The 16,120-nt window shown below is 41.3% G+C and overlaps 1 protein-coding gene across 5 annotated transcripts in view; it reads right to left on the reverse strand.

Annotated features, from left to right (window-relative positions):
* Window positions 1–77: 77 nt before the first annotated feature.
* Window positions 78–16,120, reverse strand: part of LOC124213681 (metabotropic glutamate receptor 1-like) — a 47,912-nt gene continuing 31,869 nt past the window's right edge. For all 5 annotated transcript variants that reach the window (XM_046615220.2, XM_069134089.1, XM_069134091.1 and 2 more), the window contains 10 exons: window positions 13,559–13,728; window positions 13,163–13,239; window positions 10,573–10,738; window positions 6,626–6,761; window positions 5,704–5,906; window positions 4,374–4,559; window positions 3,987–4,301; window positions 3,416–3,653; window positions 2,688–3,090; window positions 78–2,407 (listed from right to left, as the gene is read on the reverse strand). In XM_046615220.2, the coding sequence (XP_046471176.1) occupies window positions 2,092–2,407; window positions 2,688–3,090; window positions 3,416–3,653; window positions 3,987–4,301; window positions 4,374–4,559; window positions 5,704–5,906; window positions 6,626–6,761; window positions 10,573–10,738; window positions 13,163–13,239; window positions 13,559–13,728 (2,210 nt within the window). In that variant the 3' untranslated portion in view covers window positions 78–2,091. The remainder of the gene's footprint in view (window positions 2,408–2,687; window positions 3,091–3,415; window positions 3,654–3,986; window positions 4,302–4,373; window positions 4,560–5,703; window positions 5,907–6,625; window positions 6,762–10,572; window positions 10,739–13,162; window positions 13,240–13,558; window positions 13,729–16,120) is intronic.

Below are 16,120 nucleotides of genomic sequence, written 5' to 3' on the forward strand. Positions count from 1 at the left end.
TCTGCATAGATTGAAATATTGCGGACTCGCGTCAGTATTTTTTTCTTTTTTTTTTTTACCGCTGTGCTGAAAATTATTATAGTACGTGAAAAAAAAACTCCAGACTTCAAACAGTTTTACTGAAATCGTGCGTTAGAAACATACAGTGAAGATGAAAAAAATTCTCGTTCAAGTAGGTATGTAAAATCATTTGACGATGAAAAAAAGTTGAATAAAATTTTACCTTCACCTTCAAATTTTACATTAATCCTCAAACGTTCGCAGGGTATAAACCGACGGAGTGATTTCGATCATCTGACGAAGTGTTAAAAAATTTGTTTTTCTTTTTAATTCAACTCTAACAATAGAATATACATTGCGCTAAAATTACGTTACACGTACGTAGATATTAATTTCCACGTCGTAATAATTCAACGAAAAATGGTGTAAACAAAAAAAAAGAAAGAGAAACGTTTCTTTTTCTCTCTCTGCCAAACGTACAAGTATATCGACTTGACCGAAACGATAATAGCACAACTACAATAAGTTACGTCCGGGATGTCGTCGATAAAACGAAACGACGATAAGCGTAACGACTCGTGTATTCACAATTGTGTGTACGATATAGTCTACGATTATTAATTGCATCTCAAGGGAGGGATACTAGACAATTATTGTTGGATTGGAACCGCCGTCGGACCAATTCGGTAACGAAAGATCATGATAACAACTTTGATAGGCGAGTGGGATCAGCACACTGATCTGTGCGTTATAAGAATTGGAAAGAAATGAAACACTTTTCAACACACGAAGATAACGGATAAGGACTGAACAAACACCTTACAGAGTTGTCGATAATTATTTAGACAAGTCGAGACCCTCCCCTTCCTTGTATGAATATCCTAATCTAAATGCCTACGTATACAAACACACGCACATTAAGAAAAACACTTTTCGGGAGCAACAATTGTCACATTTCGAACAAACCCGCGGGACTAGAATATCATTTTTTTTTTTTTTATTTCACAACGAAAAAATGTTCAGTTTCTCGACTCGCGGAAATGTGACAGGTAAAATAAAATCGTCTTTCTCAGTGTGCGAGTAACATATGTAGGTATATTTATACGTTTTTTATTTGAAAATTTATTGACATACAACATGTATATTATATATACTTGTATAATAGATTTTGTACGCCTAAATATTGTTCAAATTATTCTTTCCTTTTTCTCTAATGACGGGTAGAGATGTAACATTACGAAATTTCAATTTCAATTTCAGAGTACGCAAAAAAAAAAAAAAAATCTTGCTACATTTTGATCCCTTCGCTACGCGTCTCCAGTTTTTGTTAGCTTATATACATACACATATATATATATATGTGTACGTATATATATATACGCTAATTATGATTCTTCTTTTTGTTAGTATTTTATACACAAAGTAGATAACCTTTTATTTATTCCCGACGACTAATAGACGGTACAGAGTATTAAATTAGAAAATTATACCTCAAAGACTGGAATATAAAAATTGATAGGAAAATCGATTGAAATCTGCATAGAATAATGGTGATAATATTTCATGTCGAAAGGGGTTCGAGTTAGCGGATGTTGATTGAAATAATTATTATAAATATATATTTTAAATACGTTCGATTCGAACGAACAAAATCAGCATCAAGAGTAGAAAAAATGAACGTATTCCTTTTTAAGAATATATTTAGAATTGCGTTCGTTACGTATTTACGATCGTATATCAAGAACCGATATTGTTTCAAGATTCCCATAATTCCACGAACTTTCCTTTCGTTTTCTTCTATTTCTACGACTGCGCAACTTCTCGAGAGATAAAAACTGTTCGTCTGAGAAAAATCGATGTTCGCATCGTCGCAGCCAATTGAATACTACGCGTCCTACAACGTCGATGACTAGAGTTGACGAAATCACTAAAAACGGATCGGGGCAATTTGATGAGTTAAAAATATAACTCTCTTCGACTAGTTTCTGCGTAATTAGGTTTCGAAAAAAAAAAAAAAGAAGAATAAATATGAATAGAAAGAAAGAAAGTAACGGTAACGATTCACGTGCGCGTAAATACGTCACTCGACGATCAAACGCCGGCAGTTTCCTCCACGAGGCATCCTCCAGAAGTAGCAGCCGAATTCTGCCCCAGAGTGATGGTGATCTTGACAACGGGTTCGTCGTCGCCGGAAAGAACGTCGTTCTCTTCCCGTATCCTCACACCGACGATCCCCTCGTCGACGTCGTCGCCGACGTTCGTCGCGTCGTGAAATTGGCGATAAACGTTGCAATCATTCACGCAATTATCACCGGCAACGATCTGGTAAACGTTTTCACGACAGCCGCAGTCTTTCGTCGGTGAAACGTTTCGCGATGACGAACGAAACATCTGCACCGTCGGCGAGCTGAAATTTACCCTCTTGTGACGTTTCAACGGAAAAACGCACCGCTGAACAAGCGAGTTCCGAGGCGGTTTGTTTTTCGGATGGTTCGGAAAAGATTCCACCAAAAAAACTAGCCGCCAACTCGGTACTGTTCTTCGGATATTTTTACTCGTTTCCTCTTACAATTAGTATGTCCTGCAAGTTCGGCCAAGTTGGCGATTGATTTTTCGTCGAATCAGTAGTGAAATCACACTTTAAACAGTTTCCAAAGAGCTTGTCCCTGCCGAATTAATATACTCACCACTTGCGGAGATCGTTGATTAAATTTTTCGGATCGAGTTCAGCCCAATCCGGAAGCTGCAGCTGGATGCCAAAGTCCTTTGACATGGACGGGGAAGATCTCCTCCTTCCATTTCCGATTGGGTTATCGTCAACCTTGAGGGGTCTTTCCTTCGCGCGGTAAACGCTCTCGTTGGAATTGCATATCTTCTCGATCGACCTGCAGAGTTTCTCCATCGATCTCGAAACGATAGTTTCCATCGAATTGTTCAATTTCGTAACAACCGACTTTGGCACCTCCGTCCCGCCGCCCCTTCTTCCAACTTTGTCATCTTCTTCGGAGGATATGCAGAAGAGATCGGCCAACAGCTCCTCGCCCGTCTGAACGCTGAGTGTTCGGCGCTGGATCGTCGCCCTGCAGCTGTCTGTCGGGAGTTGTACGAAAATGAGAATAGAACCAGGGCAAGGCGGGGAGAGTCCAATTTAAGATTGGCAATTACTCCCGGTACGTCAACAAAAAGCATTAGCATCAAACTGGATTCCCGGTTTGCATTACAACGGCGCATTGTTCGTTGCACGCAGCGAATAGAGAGCGAAACAGAGAGAAAGGGGGGGGATGGGAATGGGAGTTGATTGAATCAGGGAAATTCGAAACGCGTGAATCGTAGGGGTGCTCTTCCGTTGTGCATTGTCATGCGGATCTGTGCGGGGATTTACAATCGCGTCAACTACACCGCGATTGTGACTTACTGCTGGCTTCGGTCGCCTCGGATTCCCCCGACAGTCGATATATCGTCTGCTTCGACGGGGGCTCGGCGATAGCGGCGGCAACTCGGGCCCCGATGTGGCACCTGATTGACTTGCTGGTGGTGAAGAGGGCCCGGTTATTCCGCTCGGGCCGTAGGACGATTATGTAGAGTTTCGGTAGGAAGAGAAAAATAAGAGTGACCGAGGCGCTGAGGGTCACGCACATGCACATCGTTATCACCTGCGGCAGAGACGATTCGTTAGAAATCCGACGGCTGAATCTCGGGCATTCGTTTCACCGACGGGAGAAACGCTCCTCGAGTTAGCCGCACCGACAAATAACTTCAGGACCTCGAGATTTCGAAAGATTTTCAGTTACTTCGCGTGATTTAAAGCGTCTTCAGGTGACTCGACGACTCGATAACTTCAGGCGACTGTCGTAACTTTACGTGACTTCACGTGACTTGAAGCAATTCCGTGATTTTGAACGAGTCCAAGTAACTCGAAAGGACTCTTTGTACGACATACACCCAACTCCAGGAGCGGTTACCCTCCGGCGTTTGTTTTCACGCACTTTGGACTCGCTGCCGAAGTAAATCGGCACGAACGCGACCCAAATGACGCAGGTCGTGTACATAGCGAACCCGATGAACTTTGCCTCGTTGAAATTCTCCGGGACGTTCCTGGTCTTGACGGCGTAGAGAGTGCAGAGGACTATCAGGACCGCGTCGAAGGCCAGAGGGGAGAGCACGGCTCTCGGCGACGTGGCGCAGGTCAGGACGGATCTGTCCCGAGCCGGAAATTCCTGCAGAGGTAACGGCGGGTCCAGCAGCATCATCGCCGTCGCGACGCCCGCCTCGATAAGGATCAGGATGCAGGTGATGACGACCTGCGTTGGGATCAGAGACAAATGTTGTATCCTGCCCGATTTTCGAGCCGCGGCGTAATCTCGAGGACTCACCTGCGCCGTGGCGGACATGAAGAGCGGCTTTCGCGTGGGAAAGCGCTTCTTCGAGCCGGCCAAAATCCTTGCTATTCTGTTCGTCTTCGTCAAAAGGCTCGCGTATATCATCGCGAAGCTTATTCCCGGCATTAAGCGGCTCACCGCGCACGAGAGTCCGCTCGGCTTTGCCAGGATTGGGAATACCTGGAGAAGTGTTTTATCGTTATCGCAACTAAAATTCGGCCACGCTCCGCGTGGATCAACCGGATTACCGCTATCGGGAGTTTATACCAAGTTTTACTGGATTTTTGTTTATTTTTATTTTCTCACGGTTCAACGAGAGGGAGCTTCTCGAAATGGTTACGACTTGAAGAGTCGAAAAATCAACAACCGATCTCTCCGTACCTTCGGGCAAACCCGAGGAACAGTGTTCCGGCATTCATCTTTATTCATAACGGAATACGGAATGCCATATTCAATTTGGCGAAACGCTTGTATGCGGTTTTCCGGGTTCTTGCGGTAGCTGATTGCACAACTGCGATATTAAGCGAGTTGAACTTTGTGCCCAAAGAATATGGCGCGAGGGTTTCTTCTTCTTCTTCTTCTTCTTCTTCTTCGAGTTTCTCAACTCAATTACGATTAATTTGCATTGGGAATATGATTTTTGAAAAAATAAAAAAAAAAAGACAGAGAGAAGATAAAGAGAAAGAGGGAAAAAACTAACAAGAAGAAAGAAAAATTAAGCTTGCGAAAATATTTTAACGGCTTCGGTACCGCTAACACCGAGTTGGTCCGCAAATTAATCATGCTCCGTAGCTGGCCGTCCGGTCCGCTGTTGTTATCTTCTTAAGCCTACAGTTCCTACAGCCGGAGAGACGTTTGATATACTCACTCCAAGGCTCGGAGTTTATCGTTTAAAATTACGTCGGATGATTGTTTGTTGAAACAGAGGGCGAAAATAGTACAAAATAATTAAACCCTCCGATGTTCGAAAAAGAAAGTCGACAACCAAAAACAAAAAGGAACCAAATGTTGAGAAAAAAATTTATAAAAAGTGGAAACGATACGTCATTCAAGTAGATTAAAGCCTCACTTTTTACACGGCAGTCCATCTGTCGCAGCCCTTGATACGAGGGTATAAAAAATTAATATTGTAAAACGATAAAACCTTTCCACCCGTATGTGTACGTATATTGTCGTACGATACGAAACCAGAAGAGATAGCAAGAAAGGCCGAACGGCCGTACAATGATTGAGAACCAAGTCTCGACCTGATGGAAAAATGGTGTTAAAAAGAAAAAAAACAAAACCAAATAAGAAAAACAGTCGATTAGACATAATCTCATACCGCGAAATGGGCGAGGGTGATGCCGGCGAGGATGAGGTAGCTGAGCTCCCTGGTGCTGGCCTTGACGACGGGGGTGTTGTTGTGCCTGACGAAGACGCGGCAGGTGGCGAAGGTTGCGAGAAGTCCGAGGGCGCTGAAGGTCATGGCGACGACGGCCTCGGCGTCGCCCCACGAGGTGTACTCGTCGGGGATGACGAGGCACTCTTTCGTTGGCGGGGACAGAGAAAGAGAAAGGCGTGACGGAGAGACGGAGTGATCGAATTAGCCGATATGCGACGATAAAGTTCGGGGATCCGCGTCGCGACGCGATGCGGCGCCAAGATCCTCGTTACGATCACGTCCCATGCGGTGGTGTAATTGCGACGAAATCGAAGGGGAACAATACTTAGCGACGCGTTCCGACGTATACGGGGGAACGATATTAAGCGGCAACGCGGACGACTTGTCGGAAGGAGAGAAGAAGACAGGGGCGGAGGGATGAGGATGTAAAGTACGGGGGAGAAGGTGACTAACGACTTGTTTAAAAATTCCTCCGACGGCATTGTCGCGTTAACCGTTCCCCCGAGTCACGCTGGCATAAATTACTTCTAAAGACCGGCGATTGATGGCCGCTAGAGGCGAAGGAAGCTACGCGATAAATAACATTTTTCCCCGTTATAACAACAGAGATCCTGCACCAGACGTTTATATACACGTCCGAGTTTCTTTCTCCCGTCTTCCGAACCCATACCGTTCCATCCCTCCCTATTCCCGGATCATTCGTCTTCCCCCCAGATTGCGATCCCAAAATTTGATCTGATTCATGAGCTAATTTGGTCTCCAATTCCACCCAGCCGCTTTTTCCTCCCTTGTTTTTTTCACCGATTTCATTTATTTTTGTTTTTCTCTCTTTTTACGTCAACGGAGAGAAGAATCTTCTTACCGGTTTTGTTGCCGTTCGGCCATTGTCCGTTCGGGCAAGGATGGCACTGGAGTTGATCCTTGTCGGCGATCTCGTGGTCGGCGCAGGGAACGCAGGCCCAGCAGCACCGTTTCTCTTGGCCACCGGTCTTGAAGTTCTGTGAAAATATCAGGAAACCAGCTTTTCAGGGCGATAAAGAAAATAAAATTCGCCAAATTGAGCTCAGGTGGACTAGGAAGGCTTTGACGGCTGAAAATGTGGTAAAAATTCAATTAATTCGCCCTTTACAAACTACTCAAAAAATAAACGCAATTTTTGTTATTTCTCAGTTGTTTGTCGCATTTTTGTCGACGAAAATCAGCGGCACGCGTAAAGAAAACGTTAATAATAAAAAAAGATATTGAGCGTTGAAGTCCACCGTGCGTTCGGATGTTGGTGTCACATGTTTACACGCCTTTTTCACTAGACGTTTTCCATTAGTTATTCCAGAATAACTCAAGAACGCGGTCAGATATCGCCTGGTTCTTAGATATTTATATTTTTAAAACTCGAACCACTGAATTTCGTAGTCAAAACTCCAATAAAAACTTTTGAAAAGAAAATGTGAGCGCGAGTTGTTTCAGTTCTTGACCGCCGAAATTTGAATTTTTTCATCCCATTTCCGGCCTATTTTCGCCGCCTGTTTCCCTTAAAAGCGGCTTTTCGAAATAAATCGTCCGCACGAGGATCGTTAGATTAGGCTAATTACAGGAGGCTGTGCGAGAGCGCTGCGCGGATGATGCGAGACGGTGGCGGCATCAAATTTTCATCAAGATTTTACCGTCGGTTGTCTCAGTCTTGTCTCCTTAAACGTCAACGGCGGCGACGAGGTGAATACCAAGGGGAAGTAAAAGGAGTCACAAAAGGTGCGGAATACGTTATTTCACGCATATATTAAGCCCGGTGTCAAGACCTCGGAATTCACAATTTTACCCAATTTCGCATTACTTTGGAAGAAGATTTTGGTGAGACTTTGACGAAAACAATTGTTTTTTTTTTTACATCTTCCTCGCTGAAAACCATGTAGTCAAAAAATCATGTGTACAGCGTGTGTGAAGAAAAATAATGTCAATATTCTACTACGAAAGTGGCACATATAGGCGCAAGGAATTTTCAACGCATGATTTTCTGCTCACTGCTACCAAAAATTCTTTATGCAAACACTTTCATCGTAGCAAAAAGATTTTTTTTTTTAATCAACTTTCTGCTCTCAGCGCTTTGAAATTTCAGCCTAAATTAATCATAGTTTATAACTTTACGAATAGAAATTCATAAAAATGAAACGAAACCTCGAGTGAAATTTTTTACCTCGAGGTTCTGTTCTGTTTATTTCCGTTTCCTTTCCACTTTTCCACTTTCGCCAGAGAATTGCGTATGTCGGCCAATCAAGCATGTAAAAAATCCGCAAATCGAGTCTGCAGAAAAACGTCAAAGCAGCGAAGGATAGGAAATCGATGAGACGGGATGAACTTTGAAGACCGTAATTGCGAGGCAAACATGAGCGGCGTATTTGCACAATAGATAATTATAATTACACGGCGTCGAGTAACGCGTGAATGAACCGAGGATAATAATCGCTCGCTAATCATCATCGTTACTATAATATTATACAACGAATATTCGTGCTAATTAGCAATCAATTCGAACGATTACCCCTCGCCAATTTTTTTTTTTTTTTTGTCCATTCTTACGTTTGCCGATTTTTCTTCTCAGCTTCTCTCGCTTCTTGCACAACTCTGCGTAGATTACGCGACGTGGTTATTCAACGAGTTGCGTGAATCGCGGAGAAAGCTGCGTATCGTGAAATCTCGCGAACAGCGAAGCCGTGAAAATGTGGGTAGGTACGTAATATAGTCCATAAGGGTGAAAAAGTAATGCAGGTAGGCAATTCGGTGCCTCGTACCGGTCTAATTAAACAACGCAAAGTGAAGTCAAAGCGACTGCCACAGGCGCGTGTGAGCACGTGTACGTACTTTCGCGTGCAAACTTTCTCTATGCTTGGATTCAGGTCTGTTCCACTCACCCTCTGTTTCTCTTCACGTGTTTTATACGAAACTTTTGTTCTATAACGTACAAACGTTCAAAGCTTGTATATTATGCATACGCCCGTTTGCCTCGTTGCTGATAAACACCGAAATTTCACACCGAGTTTCCTCAAAAGGCTCCGTTTGTTTGAATACCATTGTTTATCCCTCGAGTTTAATACGAAATTGCTAATCTTTAATTGGCCTAATCTGCGCTGTATTACTACTCAAAACAATCGGCTTTAAGCTGGTCTGCTCTCGAATTTCCCGTTCTCACACTGCAGGTTTCAAGTTCATAGAGATAAAAAAAAAAATTCGATTTTCGAATTAGAAATTCAGATTCGTGATTAACGATTCAAATCCCACCGCATCGGATCCCCGTTTTGGATTTCGCAAGCTGACTTCAGATTTGTGACTAGCGACCGAAAAAACCTCACGGTGCAAATTTTCATTCAAATCCATTCATCCGTTCTCAAGATATCGAAATTTTAATTCGATCGAAGCAAAAATCCAACAGGTTCTAAGTTTAGAAAAGCCGCGTCGATTGACACCAAAACCATTGAAATCCTGTAACTCGTTCACAAAACTGATCACGTAGATACGTAAACACAGAAATACAGACGTCCGTCTGATAATGATTGGAAGTGGTGATTCTCAAAACTTGAAAACGTCGAGAACTATTTTTCGCATTACGAGTAATTGCAATAACTTGAATTTTACTCTGAAAACAGAGAAACGGGAAGTTGGAAGAAAAAAAAAAATTGTATCGCAAAATCGTCTGCAAGGGTGTAAAAACTTGCGTTACGCCAAGGCGCAAGGGTCGGATCCAGAGCCCGGGAAATGCGAGCCGTGACGTATCTTTGTCGGATTCGCGGTTTGGCGACCGCTGCTAGATTAGATCGCGGAAAGTTCGCGGTTCGTTTGCAGACTGAAACGGAGGGGGAATTTCGGTTAGAAACGTGCGCGCTGTTCGGATCGCAGAGACTCTGAAACATCCCGTTGGGGAAGACGTACGATGAAACTAGAGAAAGGCCAAACATGCAAAATCGTCCGAGTGCGGTTTGACCCCCGCGTCTCGTCGCCCGCTGCCTCGCCCGAAACGTTTCCCCCTCGGTTTTTGGCCCGAGGGCAGAAATTGCGCCACCACCGCTGACCGAAGACTGAAATTACGAATTTGACGAACGCTGTTTGCGCGATATTACGTCCGATTTGTCAAGTCCTGATTCGATTTAACTCGTTCAAAGTAAAATTTTCGACGGACTTGCGTAGAATTTGCGTCGAGAGGGAAAAAAAAAACAACTCTTTTTTGATATTTCAATTACGTGCAATTTTTACCACCCATTCGTATCGATCGTGTTTGGATAGAATTTCAACAATGCGGGAGAGTTGATAGATCTTTTAATTACGTTCGACGTTTTAGCGGTTTAGGAAAAAACAGTGTTAAAATTTTGTTTCTTTCTTTTTCATTTACAACATAAGTTATAATATAATTTTAGTGCGCGTATATGAAAAGCGAGAATTTTCTACTTGTAATCCTCTCCGGTGATGTAAGAAAATTACTTTTTCTAATTTCAGTGAATATTTACGTTTTCGAACCTCTCTGGAATCGACAAACGATTATGTTTTTCCCAGTTTATATATTCATTAAAAAAAAAAACATGTATAAGCCTTTTTATTTTTCAGAAAATGAACTTTTTTTCTCATTTTTCTTGCAAAAATTTATCAGCTTCAGATTTTTCACTCCGCCGTTTTCGAGACCATCGCGTAAGTTTGTCGGACAAAACCTACAGACTCTTCCATTTTCACGGCAATGAAAAGTATCGCTAAAAATTTATTTTTGCGGTTTGTTTCCCGTGAAATGTTCTTATTTTTTTACAATGTTTTTTTCCTTTCAGGTAAACTTACCTTGTAATTTCCGGGAGGGCAGGGCTTGGAGCAAACACTTTCGACGATTTGAGTGCCGCGTGATTGTGGGAGGCCGGAAAATGCGAGGGTCCCATTATTCCAGTCGCCGATTTGTATGTAGTCGTAAGTCCCGTTGGGTAGTTTTTGATAGTTCAATATTTCGTACCTGTAATATGGATTGGAGAAAATACGTGAGGACGTTGATAAAAAATTAAAAGAAAAAAAAGAAATAACCAAACGAGTTTAAAAGAGAAGGACTTCTCCGAACGCCGATTGTGGTACTCGATCGTAATCAAATAATCCCTGCCACTGTTATCCACGAACACTTTTAAGGGGCTACGTGGGTCTCAAAGGTTAAAGAGCAAAACATATTTTCTCTAACTTGTAAAAACAAGTATAATAAAAGAATTATTCATCCAAACCTAAGACATATGAAAAAAGAATATTTCAACGAAATTTCATAAAATTTTCATCGAAAAATTTTTGACGATTGGTTTTCGGAGAGCCAGTATTTTCGCGGTGGACACGATAACTCGTGCTAGGTTTGTCTGAAATCAAAAAACCAAATATCTTCTGTCGGTAGGTGAGTATAGCCACTTTTTTACAAGACGATAAATTGTGTAAATTGTACCAAAAATCGTACTTCAATTTTATTTTTTTTTTTTCACCCATCGTCCAATCGCTAGCTGTGCTGACCTACTGACAGAAAATATTTGGTTTTTGAATTCCAGATAAAACTCGCATGAATTATCGTGTCGACCGCGAAAATACTTAATCTCCGAAAACCGGTTCTGAACGTTTGAATTTTCCAAATTTTTCGATATAAATTTCAAACATTCTTCTTTCATATGCTTCAAGTTTGATAAAATGATTCTTTGATTATATTAACAAAAAATAAAAAAAAATGACAGAAAATATTTCTTCTTTTAACCTTCGAGAGCCACGTAAGCCCTTAAGGGCGCGCCAAACGAAACCACGAAAGTATTTTAATTAAACACGCACCTGCAGCGGCTGTCACGGTTCGAACAACACGCGTTACTTTAACCCCTCTTCTTTCCACGAACGGTCTGAAGGCTGATTTATGTTATGCCTAATTAATTTAATTATACTCTCGTTTTACTTCTGACAATTATTCCGTAACTCGTGTTTCCGTTTTGTTGAAAATTTTCGTCCCGATTCACCGCAAGAATTACGATGCGCGATTTTCAAATTCACAAGATACGTTGTGTGAAACGAATAGTAATATCAAACTTTGAAGAAGAAGAAAAAAAAAAAAGTATAAGAGAAAAAAGAGAACTTTTAAACGTGAATCAAATTATCGTGCAAAGAAGAATGAAAGCGAACGAAACAATACAATGCGTTTGACAAAGCGTTTATTAATTAATTGCACGAACAATTATCGCAATGTACGTACAATGTTTTTAACAAAATGAATAAATAGTCCGATCGATGTTTTACATAATTAGCGAAACGTTGGAAAGAAAATAAAATCTATATTTCAACTCATCCGTGCATATTTATATCTGCACGTGATCTGCTCTACAGGATACGCGCAACGTACACGGACATCATTTTTTAAAAGTGAAAACAAAGATTAAAAAAATACGAAAAAAAAACCCCGATATACCAAGATACGAACATCGTGAGTTGAAATTCCCCGACGGTTTTCCATACGCATATCTTGGTAATTAATTACACCGAGACTGCGGAAGAATTCTCACGCTTTGTTTTGAACATAAGCTCGATACCCGTGAATGTATGTACAGGATGAATTAGAGCGAGGTTTCACGTCCACCCACCATCGGCAGCTAGAGAAGCTGCGACATATTGGTAATAAAAGTGAAATACTGTAAACCCTTTTTTCTCTTCGCTTCCCCTCCACCGCCCCATTAAAAAAACGCGTCAAATCGAGCTCGAGATTACCCCCTGATTTATGGAACTCGCCCTGCAGGGAGGAAGCCTTATTTCGATCTCACTTTGACTTCCTGAAGCGCAGCAAAACCGGGTTAGTTCGATATTGGTTGTTGTTCGATACTCGGTCACCGACGACCAAACATGCTTGGCTTCGTTTTTATTTTTTTGTTTTTCTTCGATTTGAATTCGAGAGAAAAATGACTTCACTTAAGATATACAGAGTGGAATTCAGGTTGTTAATTACTTCCGTCAAACTACATACCGACAATTTTTTTACTACCAAAATTTTTGATCGCAGATTGTAATGATATAAATTGAAATTAGAAATTCAGTTTGAAGCTCGTTTCTACGAACTTGCATCGGGCTCAGGGCAGTTAACTTGTTGACTTTGATCAGTGGTTCTATCGCCATTGATATTTGAATGGTTTTAGTAAGGTTTGATCTCAACAACCCTAGAAGGAAGCGTAGTTTTTCGAAATTGACTCCAGTTATTTATTTTATCGACATTTTTATACACGAATCAGAAAAGCAATATTAGATGAAAGATTCCGGGTTTTTTTTTTTTTTTTTTTTTTTTTTTTTTTTGTTCAAGAACTTATTTTCAATTAAATCTTTTCATCCCCCCTTTCGTGACAGAAGAAGAAATAAAATTTTGGAAACCGATATACGCACCGACCTGCCTGGAGGATCACCACGTCGATCAAATTCCACGTCCTCACCGCCGAAGGAAAAGGTGACGTTCATCAAGTGATCCTTGAGGTTGAAGAATCAGAATGCGTTGTAAGAATAAGACGACGATAAATATTGAAATACTTGACCCTCGGAGAAAACGCAAATTTCGTTTTTACCGCTATTTTATACGAATTATTTCAATTCTTTCGCCAAAATATGTAAAAATTTAAAAGATGACAACTTTTTCAAGAAATTTAATTTTTTCGTAAGAACAAGATTTTTTTTTAGGTATTCTTTCCGATGATTCAGTATTTCCGAAGAGGCATTCGAACTACGGGGGATCGAGTCTACAATATTTGCGAAATATCTCAGAATTCTTTCAAGTTGATGAAAAGCTCACCTTGAAGAGCGTCCCGTTAAAGGGACGCATGGCCTTGCAAACGCCGTAGAAATTTTTCCCGCATACTTCCTCGAGCATGTTGTGAAGCCCGTGAGCCATGGCCCAAAACGACTTCATCACGAAGCTCATTTTCGGGTCCTGTTTGTATTTCTCGCTGAGCTTCTCGTTTCCTGAATTTCAACAGAAATGAAATGCAACACCGAATAGCAGATGTTATTGCGACGACATAATTCAGAAAAAATGTACCATTTTTTATCGTTCAACCCTCTTTCGGCCCTTGGATTTTTTCCCAAAATCGTTTGTTCCATGTACTCGTCGCGTATCGTATACTATGACTTTCTTTGCAAGAAATTTAGTTTCAAGCTCGTTTCTATATGGACTTGCAACGGCCTGCAGTCACGGTCTTGTTGACTTTAATCAGTTTCGAGGCCGAGCTGCCTAGAGGCGGCGAATTTTCACGTATAGACTGGAATAGACGCGGCGAATGTAGGCATTGTAATATTAGAACTGAGATTCTGTGAGCCTTGGAATCTCTCGTACGATTTGCAAAGAGGAAGAAAAAAAATACAAAAAAAATAAATAAATAAAAGCACTACACAAACGTATAAAATAAAAAATAAACAAACTTGCGACTGATATTTATATTCTTTCCGCAGGGCTTAGGGCAGGGAAAACAGGATCGACTGGCCCGGTACGTGTTAGTTTCATAAAAATGGGAACGACGATCGACGACGATCGTAAAATTGTCTATTTGTATACCACGAACGGCAGCGTTCGTGATCGTGGTTTTGTTGTTACCTGAATGATACACAGCATCGACTGGCTACATGGTTGTTAAAAACCAAATATCCGGCCAGACGTGGCTGTTATTGGAATATCGCCAGATTTTTTAAACACTCACGCGATACCCGAGCGGAAGAGATATGAGGAGTGAATTAATTAAAAGAAGCGTTGAAAGGAACGATTTGTTCGACCGTCGACAAGAATGCGGTAAAAAATATTCTCCGAATGTGAATATAAAAAAAGAACAAATTTTTATCTCACAAATATCGCGTGTAGAATCTAAATAGTTATACGAAGGATGGAAATTTCTTTTCTTTCAGATTTTTGCGGGAGTTTATCGAAATTAAAAGATGACAATTAATTATAATCGAGCTGACTCTAATTTTTGGCAATATCGCTGAATGGTGAATTCGATTTTTTTCGGGTGATGTAGACGATCAGCGTCGCGGCGGCTGATGTCAATTCAGCCTAATATCATTTTGTCTGTCGATTAAATAGGGAGGGCGATTTGACGGCGGTTCGGATACTCGATCTTCGACTAACTGTTCACCGAAGTCAATCGTTTTCCAGGAGCGAATCAAGGGCTCCTGAGCCGAAGTATTGTCATTCCGGTTTACTGTTGGCTCGGAACAAAGGAAAGTCGAGTAAAAACAGTGTAACATATTTAAGCACCGAAAAAAAATGGTGTATGTCTTTTTACGAAAAAAAAAATCGCTGGAACTGCCATAGTCTGATATAGTTTCAAATTTTTTACATAGATTACAGGTGCAGGTATAATTTAACCCTCTGAAGCATACATTTTTCCTTGCAGTCGAATTCTTTGAAACTGAGCGTATAAACGTTCTCGATGTCTGAAGTTTTCAAAGTTGAAAAAGCCGGTTCTGATATGAGCGAATAGGATCAATTCTTATATTTTCAGCCCGCCATCTTGAATTTTGAAATTCTGACAGTGTACTCGTTTTTAGCGACTTTCAATATTCTAATCCCCACGAACTTTCCACAATTGCATTTATTTACAGCGCTCAGTATATTCACGGAATCATGATAATCCATCTTAAGACATCAACATTGACATCCTAGAAGTCCAATCATGCGTGAAAAAAAAATACAGCGACATCTCAAAAATTGAATCTAAATCTCGAATAACCGATTCAAAAAAGGTGTCTCATATTCGAGACGCTGTGCCGCAAAGGGTTAAACACTTGAGCACAAATTCTTTCAAGATGTCTTTCCGACGTTATTTCATCAATTCCGAGCCGTTCAAGACGATGATTAAAGTATAAATTCACTCTTCGCGGGGCTCCTGACGCCTACTCGTCCCTGGAAAACGGCCCGCAGCTTCAGCTTCTCATCGCCACCGACGTCGTGGAATTGGATTTCCGGATTACACACATCCGTGCGTCTACGACCCGTTCAAACTCTGCCGTCCGTCTATGGGTCAGACTACAGTTCGACCCGGATCAACTCCTCCCTCATTACCCAATCCTGCCAATTATCACCGACACTGGTCCCCGCTTCCCAATGAAGTACATAATAAGAGATTTGACGGTATACCTTCGACGACTTACCAGTAGAGTATCAGACCTTCGGATCATGGATTCTGCTGAGACTTCTCTGAGAGTTTTCCTTGGGTCAAAAATATTGTACTACTGAGATAATATGAATCTATAAGATCCTGTCACTGGAGCTTCGATGGAAATCAAGAAAAAATTAATGTTCAAGGTAAAAATACCCAACGAATTTCATTTGTCGTAACATTTTGCTCGTCAAATCGTTGAT

Source organism: Neodiprion pinetum, chromosome 3, assembly GCF_021155775.2.
Source record: "Neodiprion pinetum isolate iyNeoPine1 chromosome 3, iyNeoPine1.2, whole genome shotgun sequence".
In the NCBI taxonomy this organism is placed as follows: domain Eukaryota; kingdom Metazoa; phylum Arthropoda; class Insecta; order Hymenoptera; family Diprionidae; genus Neodiprion; species Neodiprion pinetum.